This window comes from Cebidichthys violaceus, unplaced genomic scaffold (genome assembly GCF_023349555.1).
Source record: "Cebidichthys violaceus isolate CVI_PGR_0920_01 unplaced genomic scaffold, fCebVio1.0.p SCAF_65, whole genome shotgun sequence".
In the NCBI taxonomy this organism is placed as follows: domain Eukaryota; kingdom Metazoa; phylum Chordata; class Actinopteri; order Perciformes; family Stichaeidae; genus Cebidichthys; species Cebidichthys violaceus.
The window spans coordinates 915,918-937,319 of NW_027176872.1; the positions used below are offsets into that span (position 1 = coordinate 915,918).

Here is a 21,402-nt window from a genome sequence, read left to right on the forward strand (position 1 = left end):
GACACAGTGACTCTGGGCTCCATTGGACAACAGAGAGACACAACTCCCCTATTAGCAAGGATGAGGCTGGCAGCCAGACTGCAATGTGGTCCAGAGTCCATTTTCTCACACACATCTTTTCTCCCTCGCTGATGTCGTCTGTTCCTGGAATCCATCAGTGCAGCTTGTTCAGTCAAGAACTGTGTTTCCATTTTAAGTTACGTTATACTTCTTCTCCGCCAGATTTCAAAGCAAATTATGATATTTCTTACTGGAATGGGTGTGGCTTATTTAGCGGCTATATTTACTGGTTACTTTTCAAATTAACATTTTTGTCAAAAACGTATGATGAGATTACAATATATGAGGCATTATTATATAACAGCTACTCAACAGTATATAAAATATTTAAAATGAACTCCACCTTGACCATCTCAAAACAATTAAATGCTTATAAGTTAACATGTCACTAATAATAATAATCCAATAATACAAATTATATTAACACACGACTGGAGCCATTCTGCATAATCTGTTTTTCTACCTTTCATACTTAAAGCATATTTTGCTGATACGATACTTCTGTACTTTCACTTTCAAATTGTTCAACTGGTTCTTCATATCCTATTATAATCAAAGATCGGTATGGTGAACTTCTTACATTGCTGGAATCCATGAATTCAGACTCCTCACAGCTGTTGTAGTAGTCCTCTGTTAAATGAGGATTGAAACGTTCCTAAATGTTTTGCTTCTATCCAGTACTTCCCAATCCTCGCCCAGTATTTAAACACTTTTAAAATCAACATTTAACATTTGAACGGCATTAATCATCATGGGGGCAGGACCTCACAACTAGCTAATAAAACACACATTTGACATACAGTATTGTCTTATAAAGGTGATACGGCTAAAGTGTTAGCAAAGATATTGCCTACTTCCACATTCAACAGACATGGAGCAACATTAGCATTCATTTGGAGTCAATAGTCACTCTCCTTTTTGCTCTGTTTTGGTTTCCACCACCTCCTGAGGGAAAAAAATATGTTTTTTTTAGCTTCTTGTGTATCTACAGTTTGGAGCTGGGCATGTAGCACAGCTTTTTTCTCTAAAACAGCTGCATGCCACTGCTGGAAAACAGGCGGATGAACCAAAACAGAGACGTTGCAGGCTGTAAAACTGAAAGAATGAGATGAAAGAAGCTAAAATACACTACGCATAGTCGTTCGAAATATAGTTGACATAAAATAATTATGAGTGCTGCTGTAAATTTGGTGTCTTATTAGCTGTTGGCGACAGCTTTTTTCCAGGTTAGATCCACCTTAAAACAGGAAGTGATGTGTTTCAGATGTCACATGTTTGCAGTCAGTCAACATGACTGACTAGTTAGCCTAAGCATGAACAGTCACTTACTCAGCTACTGTACGTACCTCGAAGATATCTCTGTAGCCATGGACGCTGAAGATGTTGTCAGGGTCATCCTCCGCCTCGTCCTCTTCCTCTGTTGCCTCGTAGCCTTCGTCGGGGCAGGCGTCCCTCTCCGCCTCGGCCATGTTAGTCATGAGGTCGATGAGCTGCTCCAGAGGAGGGCTGAGCTCCCTCTCCTCGTTCTCCTTCAGCCCGTAATCCAGAGCCTTGTAGATCATGATGCCCAGAGACTCAATCACCTGCAGGAGCACGGGAGACAACCAAGAAGCAGCTTCACATACACGCTCATTTCTGTAGCTGTCACCTTGATCTGTAAACGTTGATAACAATCTGCATGTTCGCATGTTCTTTTATCTATGAACATTGTGTTACTGCCAACTTACAGTGCACATAGGTTGTACATATTTTAAGTTAAAACCAGCCAAATAACTGGTGTCTGATGATTAAACTGGATGTATGAATACTAAGCAAAACACATTTATTTGTGACGGATGCATCATTTGTTTCGTTTTTGTGCTTTTTTCCGTTGTTTATCTGCCACATCATAAAAACAAATATGGATTTCTTTGTTATGCAATATGATCCTCTTTTGTGTGCCGAGCCTGAGCCGAACAGCTGTAATGCGGTGACCTCATGACTCGACCTTTCAACGAGAGACCATTCATAGATGCGCGCAAACACACTGACGCTCGCTGGCCTTTCGAGGGGCCGGCGCTGGGAGCAGATTACCGATAGTAGATCTTGTGATTAACTGACGCATTAAGGAAAACACTATCATCACACATGTCCTCATGTGGATTCGGTCCGTCTTGTAAAGGATGAAAGAATCCACTGTCTGGGTATTCCTCCTCGACTTTGAGGACGTCAGGACTTGAGTGATACTTTGCCAAATGGTAAACAGCGCTTGAATTCATTCAGTAACGAAATTGTATGTATGTGAGCTCCCGCGCTTTTCCTCTCCTCACCGCCATCATTTGTAATCATTTCATCTAATAGTAACTTATTTGCATTTTGGGGCAGAATATGTCCAGTAAACTCAAGTCTCATACTCTCATCTACAATACATTTAGGCATTTCTCGGGTACACAAAATCCACATTTTATGCAGGTGGACAACCTAAAGGCTCAATTTCATGTCTTACTTATAGTATGAAAAGTATGTTAGTGCGTACATTTCCAACCAACCCTTGGTGAAAGCAGCAACTTTAAAAAAAAATTATTTTACAGTCATTTTGCCGTAACTCAACTCAGGAATATGTATCTAATCACAATACGTTAATGCAGACTGAGCCAAGCTTTATGAAACCATGCTATTGTTTTCACTTCCAGGACCAAGGAGTCAGTTGAGCAACAGCATTTCATTTTATCACATCTTTGCGGTCGGTCAAACCAGGAGACTGGCCTAAAGCAATCATAGATTCTAGGAAATTGAAAATGTGAGTATGGTGGTGTCTCACATTACTTTCTTGAACAAAGTCTTAAGTCTTTTTTTTTTATGTAACACAAGCTAATCTTTGAAATGTACTAAAATGCAAAAATAATATAGATTTGACAAAAAGGGATCAAACCCTCGAAGGTGGAAGCCATGCTTTTTCTGGTGGGGGATGAAATACAAATAAGGTCAAATATATATGACTTGCAGAAAATATCCCCAAATCTTAAAATACATGATATTATATCTATTCTAGTGGTTGGTGCTTGTTGGTAAGATGCTATGCTCAGTGATAGCCTTCAATCTGCCCTGGAATTAGAGAGTCATGGTGGATAAAGGCAGCAATGCTAAAGCCAAGACAAAAGACAAGAGTGGGAAATCCACTTGGGATTATTCTGCAGCCCTGAGCACTGAGAAAGAACTGAGATATAAAACGCTGAGAGAAAAGAAACTGAGAGAAAGGGGGAACGGGGAAGCAGGGAGGAGGGAAAAAGACAAGGATCGGAGACAGAAATGCATCAAGAGACAGGAACAAGAAGAAGTGAATGAAATGATGCAAGTTGTTGAATGGATCAGAGAGGTCAAGGAGGGCGGAGAACGGTGATTCATAGACTCATAAAGAGTGTGTGTGTGTGTGTCTGTGTGTTTGTGGAGACATGAAGATCAAGTGCAGATCAATTGATAATCACGGAGGGAGGAGTCATATGAGAGATCTGTCCTCCTCTCCCCCATCAGTGCGTAAGAGCTGGGTTTCCTCAGGGGTGAGAGGGACGGCTGAATGCCACCTCTTTGTCTAAACTCCACCTGGATCCGCACTCGCTGATATATGACACCATGTAGGCACAAACACATGCACATGCAAGCGTACTCTTCCAGGGACATTAGGCTGTAAATTAAGAAATCCTCTTCAGCAGACAGCTGAGAATGTTATAGAAAATGTGACAGATATGGAATGATCTGCCCTGCCAAGCAGCTAATGGTTTCATGTGTTAACTATGTGGATATTCAGGCTCCCATTTCTGTTCTGCAGCTTATCGAAAAAAAATCTGCAAAAAGGAGAATGACTTAAATGGATTAAAAAGAAATGAAAGGCTGCAGCAGATGGGATTGACAATTTTTTTTCACTTTCATTTTTTTCACAGACTTTTTTTTATTATCTAGCAGAAGAAGCAGCCACAAATTAAACTTTCAAGAGATTAAAGGCAGACTGCAGGACTTGTCATCCTTTAAAGATATTGACTGGCTGTACTGTATGTCTGCAATGTTTTTGCACGTATTGATTTGTGTTCACAAGCGGAGAACAAACATTGGATGTGTACATTATTGGTGGAGAACGCATGGCTTCACCATAGTGACATTGACTTTGGATTGTGTGAAGGTCACTTTTGCCTGCTAGAAAACAACAGAAACATACCTAACAGCTGCTGTGTGGTGGAATGCACTACAAACAGGGCAGCATGAAGAAATATGGTTTTATAAGCTGCCAAAGCATAACAATTAGCCCTGTTGTAAAGATGGGAAAACTGTGGTATCCTGACCCTCAGTATGCCTAACATCACGTGTGCACCAAGCAAATGTCAGTATTTCTGTAAGTTTAGCTTAACATTTTGCAGTTTAGTAGAATGTGGATTAATCAGAAAGCTATGCAGTATTATGTTTGCAAGTGCCTTAGCTAATCACATTAGCTTGCAAAGGCTAGCTAACATTAGCTTGCTAACAGCTAACTCGACCCATCCCATTATCACTTTAGTTATCAACTGCACCCCTGTTAGACATAGGGTGCTAAAATAATCCTTTGACATGCTGAAATCTCGTTTTTTAGCTAGCTACAGGCATTTTGTTAGCATTTCAGTCCTTGGTTGCATATTGTGGCGCCAATTATTTCCCCCTCTGGTGGGCATGGTTTTCAGAGTTCGCTCTGTCTCTATTTGCTGTTGCTGACCAAAAGGAGATATGCTATTCAACCATGTTTCATTTTTTTAAACGATTGTGCATACTTTATTTTTCAGCTCCAGTTAGTGTTCGACAGTATCCTGCCTATGCTGTCACTCAAAGCCTGCTGGCGTCATTTTCTTACACATTCCCTCACAAATAATTAACTGCAAACTATGACTGATTGCAGAAAATAAGAACTTTCCCCGTGGCTGTGAAGGCAGCCTAAAGCAAACAGCGTCTCCATTCCACTTAGAAATCTCCCTGACTGGGTCTCAGGATTCCAGGCGACCAAGCGGAATGAAGGGGGAAGAAGTGGTGGAGAGAAGAAGAAAAAAGAAGAAGGAAAAGAGAAAAAGTGGGGAGAGGATGAAGGTTTCAACCAAAAGAGATTTGCCGGTGCTGCAAAGTGCAGCAGTGGCCATCGTCACAAGCAGGAACAACATCAAACAGCTTGGCTTTAATTTCAGCATTCCTGTCACGGAGAGGAGGCAAGCTGGGCCAAAGTAAAAACTATTGTGACGCATGGGGAAAGCTTTTTACATTGTCCCCAAAGCATCGGCCATGATGGTTCTCTCACATGTGTAGTTATTTTCCTTAGTTATCCGCCTGCTGGCTTCAAATTCTTCCTCACAAAAGACAGTACTATATCCATTCAGGGTTCCTCTCTTCAAACTACAGTCAATATCAATCTACCATCCACCTACATAGTCGATTATCCCTGAGGGACAATGCAGGTTAGCATAACTAATTAAAGTCATTCAAAATGGGACACCAGAGTGTTATGTTCAGGTGTCTGATCCATTCGAGGTTAAATTTCGAGGTTACAGCTCTCAAAAGCAACTGTAGTACATGACCTCAGATATGAGAACTGAACACCATCACATTATGATAGAACAACAGAGCCTTATGTAGACACGTGTGAATGAAACATGTTTGTTCTAGTTCTGTACACATGATGTAATAGGACCTTCTGGGTTAATATGGCCAGGTGTCGGCTGCCATGTATTCTGTTTATACAGTTTCCTACAGTTAGAAGTACAGTATAACAGTACATCAACGCTAAGACTACAGGCAACCTTTAAGTTAAATTAAAGGTATTCAAAACCATTTAAACCATCTCATGTATAATGAAAGCAAACTGCACAAGGTTCATATATGTTTACCATGGGGGTCAGTTTATGGTAGGGCTTCAATCCATTTCCTTCTCGGTTTATCTATTTGATGACATAGCTTAGCTTAGCACAAAACAGCTAGCTTGGCTCTGTCCAGAGTTAACAAAATCTGCCTTCCAATGCCTTTGAAGCTCACCATCCTGTTCGTATAATCCATAAAACCCAATGTGTAAAAACAATAATTTGTGGATTTACATGGTGTCGTGTGCCAGACTATTTCCTGGCTGGGAGTTTCTGCTGGTTGCACGACAACCTCATGGTGATGACAGCACTGACTCCAGCTTCATTTTGAGTGGTGTCCATCTCCTCATCTAACTCCTCAGCAAAAGAGCAAGTAAGGGTATTTCCCAAAGTGTTGATGTTCCCTAGATTTTTATTTATTTTGGTCCAACCGACATTTGAAAACCTAAACATGAAAAGTGATATCAAACAGGAAATCCTCACACTTTTTAAGAAGCAATGTTTAAGAAGAATTATTTCTTGCTAAAAGACGTAAAGGATGAATCTATTATAAAAAGTGTTGAAATATTTTCTGACCCTTGACTAATAAATAATAAGCTCATGGTTTCAAAGAAAGGTCAGGGAGGATCACATGTGACCAAAAGGCTGGTTCTCTATGCGTCTGTCAATGAGATGTCATGGTCTACTACGCATTTTTAGTGGACTCAGACAAAGACACCAGCTGTTAGACTGTGAATCTCATTAGTTTTAGTTATGTAGCTTTGTGTGATAAACACCGGTGCCAATTGCGCTAATTAAATGCTAACTGAAATCTATGAGGTCTGCTCTCTCGTATGAAAAAGCCTTCCATTAGTCGCTGTTAGCCAACCAGCAGAGGATTACCAGAATCAGCATGCACTGGTCAGAATTAAAGGATTGTAGAAACAATGTGGGGATTTAAAACATTTATATTTACTAAATGGGTTCATGGGAATTAGGTCATGGCAGTGAAAGTAAACGGTAGGTGAGCTGAGTAGAATTTTACAAAATTGACTAAATACTAAATTGTATGAATGAATTACCTCTCCATTGATTACTGTCCGTTTAAGTTTTTACAACAAACAATAATTAGACATCATAAAGTGAAGTTATGCACAACTCACATTAACTATAGCTCCATAAATTAGGACATACTGTGACTTAATCTTAAAGGGAATTTGACTATTTTTTGAAATGGAGATCAACTGGATAGATTCTACATTAGGAAAAACACCTGCATTTCATGACAATTCATCTGATAGATTTTTAGATGTTTCAATCTGAACTGAAAGATTCCAACCTCATGGGGGCACTAGATGGAAACTCGGAGGAACACCAAAGTCAGTAGGAATCATCATCTGGGGACCATGAATAACTATGGCTGGCAGTCGCTTAGTGGGTTTAGAGGGTCTTCTTTTAACCAGAAGGTTGGCCATTCAATCCCCGGCTCCTACTGTCTACATGTTGAAGTGTCTTTGAGCGAGACACTGAACCCTAAGTTGCTAAAGCTTATCCTAATGCTTAGGATAGGTTAAACGCAGTGGTGGGCCGTCAGGGCCAGCAAAGCCGTCTCTGCTGGTCTAAACAGAATCACTAAGTTATAGCTATTTTATAATTTAATAATTTTTCATAAATACACTATATGTATTCTAATTATTTTTCCCATTATGTTATTTTCTCATTGCACAGCTACTGTATTTCTCAGTTGCTCTGCTTCCAGCACAGCTTGTTTTAAGTAGAGCTTTTATCAATCAGATTTCACCTCTATGCTGTCTCTAGGTAAGAAGAGAGGCCCGAGGCCTTCAGACTCACAAGTGAAAGCCTTTGCAGTATAAGTAAATGGGGACAATATTGTTGATTGCCATCGTCTTCAACCAATCAGATCTTTAGTTTGACATGTTGGGCGTATTCTTTGACATGCCAGAGCCTTCTAGCTGGCCTATAAGTACGTCATCATTAACGTGCAGCTCAGTATTAAGGTCAGCTCTGCAGTAAGGTGCAGCGTGCACCGTGATTGGTCAGTGGTCGAGCGTGTGACTAATATGAAACTTAAGGAAGCTGGCAGACATTAGTTGGAGTAGTAAGAGTTCAAATTGAAAGATATGCAGGAAATTAGGAATTTTTTAGGGTTTTGCTTGGTGTAGTTTATTAAATTTTTTTACCTAGCTTTGTTTTTTTTAACACTCAATGGCTGAAGGAGGAGGAGAAACGGATTTAGTGGCGGAATTACTGGCAACACCTTTCTCAAGAAGGACATTTCAGGAAAAACTGGACATCATAAGAAATAGTCAGTCAACCCCACAGCTAGCAACACTGACCCAGCCAGGAAAAGGATTTGTATGAATGGTGTTTCTGTCGGAGAAGCGTTGCACATTTTGTGACTGGGAATGTGTTTCATTTTAACTGAGCGTCTTGGTGTTTGGAGCTACGCTAACCCGAGGACGCCATAGCACGGCAGGACACTACGGTGCTTTTGAAAACTTTTGGAGAAACACGAGTGGATCTACAGATCTACTGCCGGCGGAGGTGGGATCCCGGCCCTGCTGCGAACCGGCCACCGCATACCGGCAAAATACAAATGGGGAGGCACGACTGTCATCACTGGCGTCCATGAATCGAGAAGGACTTCTTACTGGAACTGAAACGATGTACTGTACAACCGTGGGATTAAACTCTTTGTCAACAAAGAAAGGAGGATGGACTTTGTCTTTCAGTGAACAGCATTCTGTAAGTGACAAACTGCGTTTGTTTGTTTACATCTGCAGTAACGTTGCTACTGTTCATTTGTCTATCGTGTCGTTTTTAGGAATAATATTTGAATGGCTCGTGCTCTTGTGTGGTGGAATGCGTGGAACTGCTGCTGGATTGATGTGTCATGCTTTTGTTGTCCTATGAATATATGTGACTGGTTCTTATGAGTTTGTTCTTGTCATTGTGTTAATTACATTGATTTTGACTATATGCATTGTCCGTTAATGACGCAGCATCCCGTCATGCACGGATTCATGTATTTGCACTCTGCAGATAGTGTTTTGTAGGTGTTGAGCTTCATTTAACATTTTATTTCACTTGTCAAATGTTGCAGTGTTATGTGAATATGCGGCTTTTACACAAAACAAATAATAACCCGTAGCTGTGGCGTCATAATGAGGTTATTAGGAGGTGGTTCAAGTGTAGTAGGACAGCACTGAAGGCCCAGGTATAAAATGCACAGCCCACCACTGGTTAAACGCAAAGGTCAACTTTCATGTATGTACCTGTATGCATATAACTGTAACGCAGTTTAAGTTTAATATCTGTAACACATTTTGTGCCGATACACATTGTAGATGGTGATATATTTCAATGGATAAGTTAAAACCTTGACCTATTGGTGGCACTAGCGGATCACCAAAGTCATAAGGATTGGTGATATTTGAGCATGTTGTAATGTATCATGGCAAAGATGGGATGGCACAAACTGGGATTTTGTTTCAATTAATTAATCTAAAAACATTTGCGCTTATTGAAGAGCACTCCAGCAGAAGCCATCCATCCATCAATTATCTGTAACAGCTTGTCCTTCACAGGGTTGTGGGGAGCTGGAGCCGATCCCAGCTGGCATCGGGCGACAGGCTGGGAACACCCCTGGCAGAACGCCAGTCGATCACAGTTCGAACCCAGAACCCTCTTACTGTGAGGCGACTGTGCTAACCACTGCACCACTGTAACTCCCACCACAGCAAAAAAGACTACGGTATATTTGTGAAGTTTGCCTGGGGAACTATGGGGCTTTTACACACAAAAGAATGGACAATACACAACTCCTCATCTAGCAAACATACTGCTGTATTATGATCATAGTAAAAATCAATCTGCCCACTTAATAATGGATGGCATTCATGTTAAGAGTGGGTTACTTCCTCTCACACACAAACAAGCACTGAGGAGATTCCTTTCTCAGACTCACACCTGATGCTGTGACCTCTGACGATCATATGACTGAGCACGGTTCCTCTGGTTTGTCCAGTATGCGGAACCCGCATGACTTCACACACAGAACAGAGAGAACACTTGAAAGAAACCACATGCATTTCCTCCACCTGTTGTTTTTTTTCTTCTCTTTTTTCACATAAAAGCAAATACTATTCCTGCCAAACACTTTCATAACTCCTGACCGAAGTTTTCTGTTTACGTTAAACACCGATTTCGACGTTAAACTCTAATCCCTTTCCTAGACTTCAAAGCGCAGACATTAAGAGGGCAAGAAGCGCGCGCGGTTAAACTTTGTCAGCGGGGGACGTGATGAAGCATAATCCACAAATTCATGGGTTATGCTGCATCACGGGACCAAGAGGGTCTCGCTAGCATGTCTACAACAAATTCCCTTGCAAACGCCGACATGTAAAAAGGTGGAAATGGGTATAGCTAAAGAGAACCATTGTCACATTTGAGTGAAAATATGCTAACAAATATCATCCATTTCCAGTGGACTTAGTAGTTGAGTACTGAACACAGAGCCCTGTCGGGAGCTCGGTTCACTGGCTCTGAAGACAACGGCATCATCTGACATCCGCAGCCGCATCATTTGCTGGAGTTCACGCTGTTTTGCAGCCGTGTGCGGATAATGTGCGTCGGCCACGGCTACACATGTGCTCCTGCTCATCCAGTTTTGGGCTAATTCCACACTGCATGCTGTAACAGAACGCCTCTGCCGCAGGATTCATCGCTGCCAAGCGGCTCCAACAACTCGCCGGTGGTTTTGTCAGCCAGACTGTAGCGCACTGCGTTGTGAGAACTCATTTCTCGTGCAAAGCTGCTTAGCAGAGATTTGACTATACCGTTTCACATTCTCCGCTGCTACAACGTGTGTGTGTGTGTGTGTGTGTGTGTGTGTGTGTGTGTGTGTGTGTGTGTGCCTGTGTGCTTGAGTTAGTCACTCTCCATCTGTTATCACAGTCCATAACACAGCAATCCATCTCCAGAGCCCCCTGAAAACTGCTGCACTCTGTCTCTAACGAACTGGGAAGAGATCCTCAGTCAGTGTGCAGCATCACAGACACCAAATACTGTCAGACCAAGACCTAGCTTTGAATTCATCAAACACTCTCAAGTGACACCAAAACACATACCCTGCGGGCTAAAATTATTCCATCTATTCTACAACATCCAGCAAAATATTCCTAAAACGCGAATGGCGGAGAAGCTGTAAGACCTCTTCTCACAAACTATTATTAAAACAATTAACAGCAGTTGTTGGAGGAAAGAGCCCTTTAATTAGGTCTGGAACTGCTCCCAGAACTGCCATTAAAACAGGAGGCCTTGCAGGGTGACATTTCCTACCAGTCAGCTGGGAGCTCTGGGGCGGGTGGAGAAAATGACCGGGTGAAGAAGACACACGCTGGGTGAAGGGAGGATGGGTACACATGCCAGAGAATGGTCTTTCATGCTGACAACTTGTCAGAACAATTTGTGTAACTAGCAGTGAAAATAAGCTATTTACAGCAACGCTGAGAAGAAAGTATTATTGCGTTGTGTTAAGACACAGTAAAAGCCATTATCTTGTACTGAGGCCCTTCCACAGCATTTGCCCTGTGTTAATAGAATAGTTATTCGGTTACATGCCGAGAGTTAAATGAGAATATTACTACCACTATGAAGCTAGGGAGGAGGTGATTAGCTTAGCCTAGCAGAAAGACTGGAAGCAGGTGGTAACTGTTAAAAATACTTCAAAAGCTCACTAATTAACGCTGTGTACCTTATTTGTTTAATCTCAACACAAACAGAAAAGTAAAGATGACTTACATGTTGTAAGAGAGATGACACAATGTGTTAATACCCAACTTCAGAGCAGGAATTAACATGTTTACAGCCCGGTTATATAGCTAATTTCACCGTTCATGAAAATTGAATGTGAATTATTATTTAAATCATCCGTTTATATTATATCAAGGCTTAAAGTATTGGTGTATCTTTTAACCCAGCTAGCTATTTCCCCCTGTTTCCAGTCTTAAAGCTAAGCTAGGCTAATTGCCTCATGGCTTCAGCTCCACACTTGCAGTGTACAGACATGAGAGTGGTATCGATCTTTTCATCTAACTGTCGGCAAGAAAGTGAAAAGCACATTTCCTAAAATGTGGAACCATTTCACTAATGCATTACCTTCTGCTCATTGTTTCACGACATCAACATGCTAGCAGAGACGTGATGGTGCTGTATGCCAGAAACTATCTCCATCACCAACTTGCATTGGACACCGTGCTCATTTTGCTGTTTTGAAGCAGTTTTCTATGCAACACAGTCTGAAGCTGGTGGCAGGTGGCATCCTCACCAGATGCCCGAACCACCTCAACTGGCTCCTTTCCACGCAAAGGAGCAGCGGCTCTACTCCGAGTCCCTCACGGATGACCGAACTTCTCACCCTATCTCTAAGGGAGATGCCAGCCACCCTCCTGAGGAAACCCATTTCGGCCGCTTGTACCCGCGATCTAATTCTGTCGGTCATGACCCAGTCCACATGACCATAGGTGAGGGTAGGAACGAAGATTGCCCGGTAGATAGAGAGCTTTGCCTTGCGGCTCAGCTCTCTTTTCGTCACAACGGTGCGGTAGAGCGACTGCAATACCGCCCCAGCTGCTGAAGAGTGCCCGCTCTAATATGCCATCTCTGTTGTTGTGGCTGGCCGCCCTCTTTGACTGTAACTAGCTAATGTAACCAACTGTGGGAGGTAAATATTTAAAGAGTAGAAAATGCTTCTATTGCGATTAAGCCTGTTATTATCTCTCCCTGTACAACCATACATCTCCTTCCATTAATATCTTGTCAATTGACTGAATGGTTCCTTTCCAGAAACGCTGGAGTTTCCCAGCCTGCACTCTGGGAGGCTTGTGAGGTAATCAACCAAAATCTTCCAACACAACTACAACTACAACTAGTTACACTCAAACTAATCCATTCATGTGACCAAAATATACTATATATATACTAATTTAAACATGTATTTTTTTAATATATATTTTTACCATGCAGCAACAAAGTTGCACATCAAAAACAGGAAGTAAACATTGCAAACATACAGTAATAAAAATAGAAATAAAAGGTCCTGGTTATTCCATATGCAATGTGCCCAAGTTATAATGTCCTCCCTCGCCCACAACATGTACTTTGACATTATACACAAGTAAATAATGCCCACATAATATTGTTCAAGCCTCTGTAAGCATGTGATGGTGAAATACGAGAAGTACAACAGAACTACAGTGGAGTTACTCACCTCTGTGGTTGTGCAAGGGCTGTATTTACCTGCAGGGAAACAAGAAAGCAGTGTTGTGATAAGCAGCAGATGTAAGCCGAGGCACAAAGCAGCTTACACACACATGCGCGGTGACATAGCTGTTCTATTACAGTGAAAAAAATGCATGACTGACAGAAGTTAAGCGCATGTGATGATGATCTAAGCCGTTCATGTCAAAAGGCCATGCATTACTTTTGACTCCGTGTCGGAATATCCTTTAAATATCATGTGAAATATACATTGTCCCAGGATTCACTGCAATCACTGGGCCATCATTTTCATTTATTCATCACTCTACACTGCTGTTAAAGCACACACAAGGACTGCAGCTGAGAAACTCGTTTATTTCAGTATCAATAGTTTTTATTTGTCACTGATGGAAAATCTCAGGCCACAGCATTCACATTCTTTTTACACTAAAACTAATCAGGAACGGAGCATGTCCACAAATGCTAACATTAAACTCTCAAGGTCATAGTGTAGCTTTAAATGATGAGGCATAGTCCTATTCTCCACAAATCCCATGAAAAGACCAAAACCCACAATCTGCTTCAATACTGCCCAACTATAGTACACTGTCTGCAACACTCAGCCCCAAGTCTGTTCATTCCCACTGACAATGTGAATCTTTAATGGCTGTTCACAGACACATTGTTGTATTTCTAAAAAGGACTTGTTATTTCCTAAAACAGCTGGACACTGTAGATTTTAGCAAATGTTCCTCAAACAGGAGGAAACTGACCATTTGTTAGAAACTATTTTCAGCTGAGGAATAATACACATTTGGTGTGCCGCTGAGTATATCCAGAAAGCAGGAAGGTGAACGTTAACCTGACGCGCCAAATGGTTTGTTGGAAACTGTTTGGAAAAGGGTAGGCTCTTTAAAAAATAAAAACATCGCTTGGCAGGTGATTGGACGAACCATCTGTCAATCAAACTCTTGGCGATGCCAGGCGGGAAAAGAGCAAAAACATCTTTTCCATCGAGAAAAGCTTTCGGTGCCGTTCTCTGCTCTTCTTTCAATGAAGAAACACTCTTCAGTTCGGATATAACATGCTACTGCAGCAGCTACGCTAACCTCTTCTCGCGTGATCTCGTGTTATCGCGAGAATCCAGTTTCCGCGCAAGCTACGTTGAATGGCGGTGAAGGAACACGGCGCCCAGTGGTGTGGCTCACTGATGCATTCTGTTAATAGTTTTCTGACAACAATAGAATCGTTATTAGGATAAAGTCATAGTTGGTTTTGGTTCGTGACATTTAAATAACTAAAAGAATAATACAGAACATCCCTGCCTTATAAATGCTCATGTTCTTGGTTTAAAGGAATTTTAAATAGCTTACTTATCAGTGATTAAAGACTCCCTCCCTCATTAAACCATTTCTGTTAAAGTGCTCTGTGCTCTCACTATGCTGACTAGAACAGTTTTAATAAAAGCTCCGTTTCATTTCTAATTACTTCAGCGGTTCATAGCATGTGACCGATGATGACAAGACCCCTCCCAAGGAGCCACGTTGCATGAATGTACTCCCTTCAAAAAGAAGAGCCACTTAAATGCTCCCCCGGGCTACATCTGCCCAGCTTTTACTTTGTGAACAAACAGCCAGCTGACAGACGACCCTCGAAACAAATTGGCTTTTTTGTCTTGTGACACGCGGTAACGCAACATCACAACAGCTATGACATCATCTCTGGCCGTTAACTTCAGCATCAGCAGGTTTGAATGCCACACTGCTGTATGTAGGGTGAAGAAGAGCGGTGTGATGTGAGCACTGCCAAACAGAGGGAGCAGATAAACCAGTGTGCTTTCTTGATAGTGCTATAACGATTGGTAAAACAGAAGGATATTAAAAATATTCGTTAAATTTGTGACAGAAAACTATTTGCAGAGGTTCTAAAAGGTCCTGCTTTCATGATGTATTCAGATGTAATACAAAGTGTCAGGCGCTCCGGATGACCTGCGGAATAAAAGAATACTGGGCGAACGTATAGGCTGAGACAAAATCTTCTATCGCGATATATATCATGATACCAATATATATCACGATACAGCATGTTTTCTGGTAATTTACGAAATAAGTGGTCTATATGAAATAACCACACGGATTTGTATACTCTTGTTTGTGTGAATTAAATACTTGACAAAAGTACGGAGCATTTTGTCATTTAAATAAGACCTTCAGTGCAAAATAATGTAATCAGCTGAGTAATTTTAGTTAGTATGGGCTTGTTATGATCAATTTAGACACGACGTGATTGTGTACCACGATATCTCGATATACAATTCTATCACGATATGATTCCATTGAAAGACGATTAATTATCATATTGAATTATCGCCAGGCCCTTGGCGGGCGTGGTAAAGAGCAGGTCAAACACTAACCTTTGATTTAACTCAGTCAATTTTTGCATACGAGAGTTTCAGAAGTCCTAAATCCTGAAAACTTTTGCCACAGATTTATCAAATTAGTTACAAGAATGACTTTATCTGACTCAAGCTTGTGCATCAGAGAGAGAGAGAGACTGTGCTGAACAGCACAGATAAGTGGCAATTAGACCCTCAAATCACCCTGCAAAGCGAGACCATTTGTGTGGTTGCAGTGCACTGATCAAAACACTTGCAAAACACTCCCAGTATGACAGACTGAAGACGTGCAGAGCAGTGATTCTCAGCCAGAGGTACTTCATAACTCGTCATGAGGTTCATGGAAGGATTGGGAGGAAGAAATGAAGACTTGATATAGTTAGCTAATGAATGATCACTTTCAATATTCAGATAGAAGTAATGGATACATGTTTAAAATACAGTCTTTGTAAGATAATGCGTTTCACCGTATCTGTTTACCACATGAAAAGTATGTTTAATAATTTGCACATATGGTGTATGATGTAAAGGAAACGGCAAGATGTCCATCTGTATCGTTTTAGCAGCAGGTTATCTGAACACACAATCGTTTACCTTCATCCCCTCTCAATATTAATTGGGGTTTTCAAGATAATCAAAATACATTATTGAACATTGTTGTGCTGCTTGGCAATGATTTTATTGTCAATACTCCAAAAAGCTGCTTTTAAACTCAACTCAATCTTATTTTTACAGGAAAAGACGATTATGAAGGATGATTATTCTATGACATCATTATAACTTAATATTATCTGACTTTTACTTTTATTTCCTGCTATAGGGCGAATTATTTAAAGTTGATTTGTTCTTGTACTCCAATTGTATATAACCTGTATGTTATTATGTACAGTAGCTTTTATGCGTATGTGTGTATATGTGTTATGTCTGCTGTAAATTATAAAGTTCTTTGTTTGTATTTGATGCAAGTTATATTTGCTATATGATTTGTGACCAAATATTATAATAATATAATATAGTAGTTAAATGTTTATGCCTACCTCTGTTCTACTTTGTTGTCCTTGTTTTATTTATTTTTAAATAGTTTATTTGTATATTCTGTGTATGTACGTTGAGAGCAATGGAAAAAACGGTGTCAAATTCCTGGTATGAGTACACATCCATAGCCAATAAAGCTGATTCTGATTCTGATGGGGAAAAAAATACAAAAAGATGCTCATCTGTGAATTAGCAACATGATTACTGAAGTGATATTAACAAAAAAAGATGTATATTGCAAATACAAATGCCCCAAAACATGCATAACTACAACAAGTCAATATGTTTTGCATGATGTGACATTACAGCAGCAGCTGAGGAATAAAAGCCTGGACTCCCCTCTCCGATGGTCCCTTCCATACTCCTAAAAATAGCCCATTCATTCTAAGCATATATAGACCTACATGCCACAACCAGCATCACTCTCACAGAAATGCAGCGCAGTTATCGAATCAAAGGCCAAAATGTTGACCGAGCAGTGTTCAGTAGTATGTGTGTGTGTGTGTGTGTGTGTGTGTGTGTGTGTGTGTGTGTGTGTGTGTGTGTGTGTGTGTGTGTGTACATTGCAGCTGGAGTAAAGAGCCTATCCCTCAGGTGTAGTCCATTACAGACAGAGACAGATAGATGGATAGAGAGGCATTTAGTCAGTCTGCTACACTCTGTGTTCACAGTCTAACATACACTGAACATGCCAGGCCTCCTTCTGACAGGACACTGTGTAGTGTTCAGACAGACACAGACACGCCCATCACATGGCAGCAAAGATTGTTTTGAATCTTTGTTGATACCTTGTTAAAAAGAAGGGGGAAAAAAGCACCTGTAGTATGAGGGATGCTAGACAAATACCACATAAACGCTGTAACTGTCTCCCATGTGAGACACAAATTACCATAAAGCACAATAAAGTCAGGATAAGCACCCTGCATATAGCCCCACAGACACTGTGCAAACCCCCTAAAGGGATATTTTCCACAATGTTGCAGTGATTTATCATTTGGCTCGCTATATGCTGCCACTGTCTCCTCTCACTTTCTTGGATGTTTTCAGAGCACTTGTAAAACCAGCAGGACCGTAACTCCTCATTTTTTTATAGCACCTCATAAAACCAGGGACGTGCGGTCAGGGGAGGGAGGTGAGGCAGAGCCTCACCTGCCATCATGACAACTTGACAAGTAAAAAACAAATAATGCTAAAATAAAATAAATATTAATATTTCTCTACTGACCTGTGCTATAAATGTAATTGCTGTATGATTCCAATCATTTCAAGCATTTTTATAATGAAAATCGCTGAATTAGCAAATGTCCTGTTCAAACAGAGGAGACACGTGAGGTGAGGCAGCGACGAGCTGTGCCTCACCTCAGATTGCGCAATCCCTCACAAACTGGGTTGAGCGCGTGCCTTTTGCTTTCTTATTGTTTGTCATCACTGTAATATTTGTAGACACTTTTATTATATGTCCTTTCTTTACATTAAGAAAGGACATAAAACTGACATTAAACCGCAGTGAAAAAGCACAGAGGGGCAAACAGTACCTCTGCCTCACTGAAGAGGGCGTGCGAGAGCCCACGGGTCGGGTTTATGCTTGTTCTGTCGTTGCTCTTCTTCTACACTTTTCTTCTTATATTTTGATTTGACCACAAAAATGTAAGATTATATATCCTAGCTTAAAAATGTCTCAAAAAAACAGGGAAATATGAACAAATCAACAGCAATTCAACGTCGGACAGGTAAAGTAACCTTTTATTTGTTTGTTGTTCTCTTTATACAGCCGTGGTTGTTACGTAGATTATCGCGGAATCTCACGATTTTCGCGGTTGGTGCCCGCGAGCGCTCCGCTTCTGAAACGCTCCCGGTAGGGCAAATCGGTGGGGCAGATCGCGGCGCACACGCTCCCGGTGGAATCAAATATGTAACTTACCTATGTGTGTGTAAATAAGGCTGATATGAAAAACAACCAGTAGTCAATGTGCAAGCTGCCAATTGAATGGTGATTTAATCTTCTCTATTGGTTCATATATTTGTAAATCTGATTTATGTAGTGTCAGTGCCTCACCGCACATCACTGCATAAAACAGAGTCACAGGCAGTTAGGAGCAACTGTAATCAGGCCATTCAAAACACAAGGCCCGATTCAGACTTTACGTCGGCCCCATGCATGCACATTTCAGCTTGCAATAATCACATGCTTTAATCGGATGTGAAGTGGCAAACAGGCTGAGAGGCCTTCAATGAGAGATGTAGCCGAGTGATGCGCACACACACACACACACACACACACACACACACACACACATATGTGCCCTCAGTGAGGAGGAATAGTGAAAACCAGTGAGAACCACTACAGTATGAGCCAGGGGACTATTTGTTTGTCAGTGATCAGGTATAATTGGGCCCCATGACTGGCTGATGTTGTCCTGCTGCAGATTAAAGACTAATATAGCACCTGATCAGGGAAAACATCTAAAGCCTCCACGTGCTGGATGTTTTATTTACAGTAGCGTTATTGCTCTGTGTTATCACTATATTACATTAGGGATTATACACTAGTGATGTGATTTTGTAGGCTACCCCCCCCCCCCCCCCCCCCCCCCCAAGTCTTTCAGTCTTACAATCACAACACCCCAATATTTGAAATGCAAGTGATGGTCTGGCCTAGATCGAGAGCAGCTTTAGGCGCACTCATTCTTACATAATAGTTTACCTTCACAGCCCCGGTGTTCCACCCTCACGGACCCGTCTTTCTGTATCCTGACATCCTCCGGTCCAGATATCCTCATCGGAGCCGCCGTTGACGATGCTCCGGCGGCGGAGGAGCTCCCCCTGCTCCGGTGCCCCTTCGCCAGCGTCCTGCAGCATTGGTAACACACCGCCCATGCCTGCTCCTCGTTGATGGGCTGGCTGTAAAGCCTCAGTATCTCCTCCAGGGAGAGACCCTCCAATGCCGCTTCTTCCGTCGAACTCATCGCGCTGCAACGCTGCTGCTCATCCCGGTGAGTCGCCGCCGCGGCGGCATCCGTCAGCCCTCCGTGGTCCCCGCGTCGCCGCTCGGCCATCCTTTCATTATCTCAGCAGCGTCGGAGGAGGAGGCCCGATGACGAGAGCAGGTCCAGGCCGATGTGTGAGAGGGAACCTGGCGGCATGGATGCTTCTCGCTCCTGCTCCCCGGGGCAGCGGCCAGCAGCGCACCGGTGGATGTCCGGTGGATGTTTTTTCCCCGCCCGCGCTGACGCCTCGTCCAGGTTTCGGTACCACCAGCGCGCTCACAAGACGGTGTGTGCGTGTGTGCGTGTGCGAGGGGAGGTGGGGGTGTGATTGTAGTCTCCGCCGTGTGTTTGTGTGTCTCACGACACAACCCAGCAAGCACGGCTCACTCTTTCATCACATGATCTCTCTCTCTCTCTCTCTCTCTCTCTCTCTCTCTCTCTCTCTCTCTCTCTCACACACACACACACACACACACACACACACGCGCGCGCGCATCTTATTCCCTGGACTTTTGAGAGGATTGATTAGAAGACATGATGCAAAATATTTACTTCTGTTCCTTTTCAAATCCAGTGTGGTTAATAATTCAGATACAGTTCATTCACGCAGGTTGTATGTGAGTCAAAGTTGGATCACCAACCAGAGAATTTTCAAGAAGCCCCAGAATCCCCCCCCCCCCCCCCCCTTCAAAACCCTCACATTTTCACAGTCACATGTTTGTAGGTGGTGAGATGTAATCACACATTTTTAAAGGAAATATGCACAACTGAAGCACAATACCAGCTGAGGTGGTGTACTATTTACGCCCTGCTTACGTGGTATGCATATGGCTACCTAAATACATTTTAGGCGTTTAATCAATTTATCACAGAGTGACAGAAAACTTGGGGTTGACGATAGATCTGTAACAATGTGGCTATAAGTAATGCAGAGGGTGGGAGGTATAGGGCACCTGCAGTCTACACATAAATGTCTCCATTTAGAGCTTTTTAAAGATGTCTTTTCATACTTGTTTTAATTTTTCTTTGTCCATCATCATGTTTACATAGCAACACTGAACATTTTTTGTACAGTGTGTTCATTGCTTGTTATTTGTAACAAAGTAACTGGCGCTGTTTATTAATTAATCAATTATTATTTATATAAATTTATTTATTTGTCAAATATTTTTACCTCTCAATAAAGTTCTATTGCGTCTGTCGTTTTCATCTCTTTTTTTCCATTTATGTTTTGTTGTGTTTTTTCTCATGATGAATAAGAAAATGGATTTTGTAAATCATCAGATATCAAAAGGCCCCACACAGGCATAGTCCACCCACACAGGTGTTTTCACTTAATTGTCTAATTAGTCCTCTAATTAGGAGGTTAGTAGAGTAGATTATCGATCACAGCGGTGCCCATCTTCAACCTGTGCAGAGGTCTAATCAGGTTAACTGAAAACACCTGTGTGCAGTCCAGAGCCTTTAAAAAATCAACTTTTTTTCTTCCAGGCATTAATATTAATGCTAGACTCTGTATTTCCTTTTTATTTTCCATTATATCTATTTACATTTTTGTGGTAGTTTCTATAACAATTGTTTCTTCCTTGGATACTTCATTCAAGTGATCCATCGTATTTTACAAAAACATTTTCAGGATTTCAATTCAACTTGTTCCTTTGTAATATTTTCCTACATTTTTTCCTATAATTTGTCTGTTATGTTCTACTTCTATTGCAATTATTGACATACTTTGTCCCCTTAAGGAGTATCAGAGAGTGTTACACTGTACACTGATTGATCCAGTGTTGACTCTCAATAATGCAGATTACATAAACATCAG

General features: G+C 41.5%; 1 protein-coding gene across 5 annotated transcripts in view; it reads right to left on the bottom strand.

The window, feature by feature from the left end:
• The window catches only part of spire1b (spire-type actin nucleation factor 1b), a 43,766-nt gene extending 23,828 nt beyond the window's left edge, over positions 1 to 19,938 (bottom strand). For all 5 annotated transcript variants that reach the window (XM_068734593.1, XM_068734591.1, XM_068734592.1 and 2 more), the window contains exons 1-3: positions 19,298 to 19,938; positions 13,174 to 13,202; positions 1,407 to 1,643 (exon numbers count right to left, since the gene is read on the bottom strand). In XM_068734593.1, coding sequence (XP_068590694.1) covers positions 1,407 to 1,643; positions 13,174 to 13,202; positions 19,298 to 19,649 — 618 coding nt within the window. In that variant the 5' untranslated portion in view covers positions 19,650 to 19,938. The remainder of the gene's footprint in view (positions 1 to 1,406; positions 1,644 to 13,173; positions 13,203 to 19,297) is intronic.
• Positions 19,939 to 21,402: the final 1,464 nt, after the last annotated feature.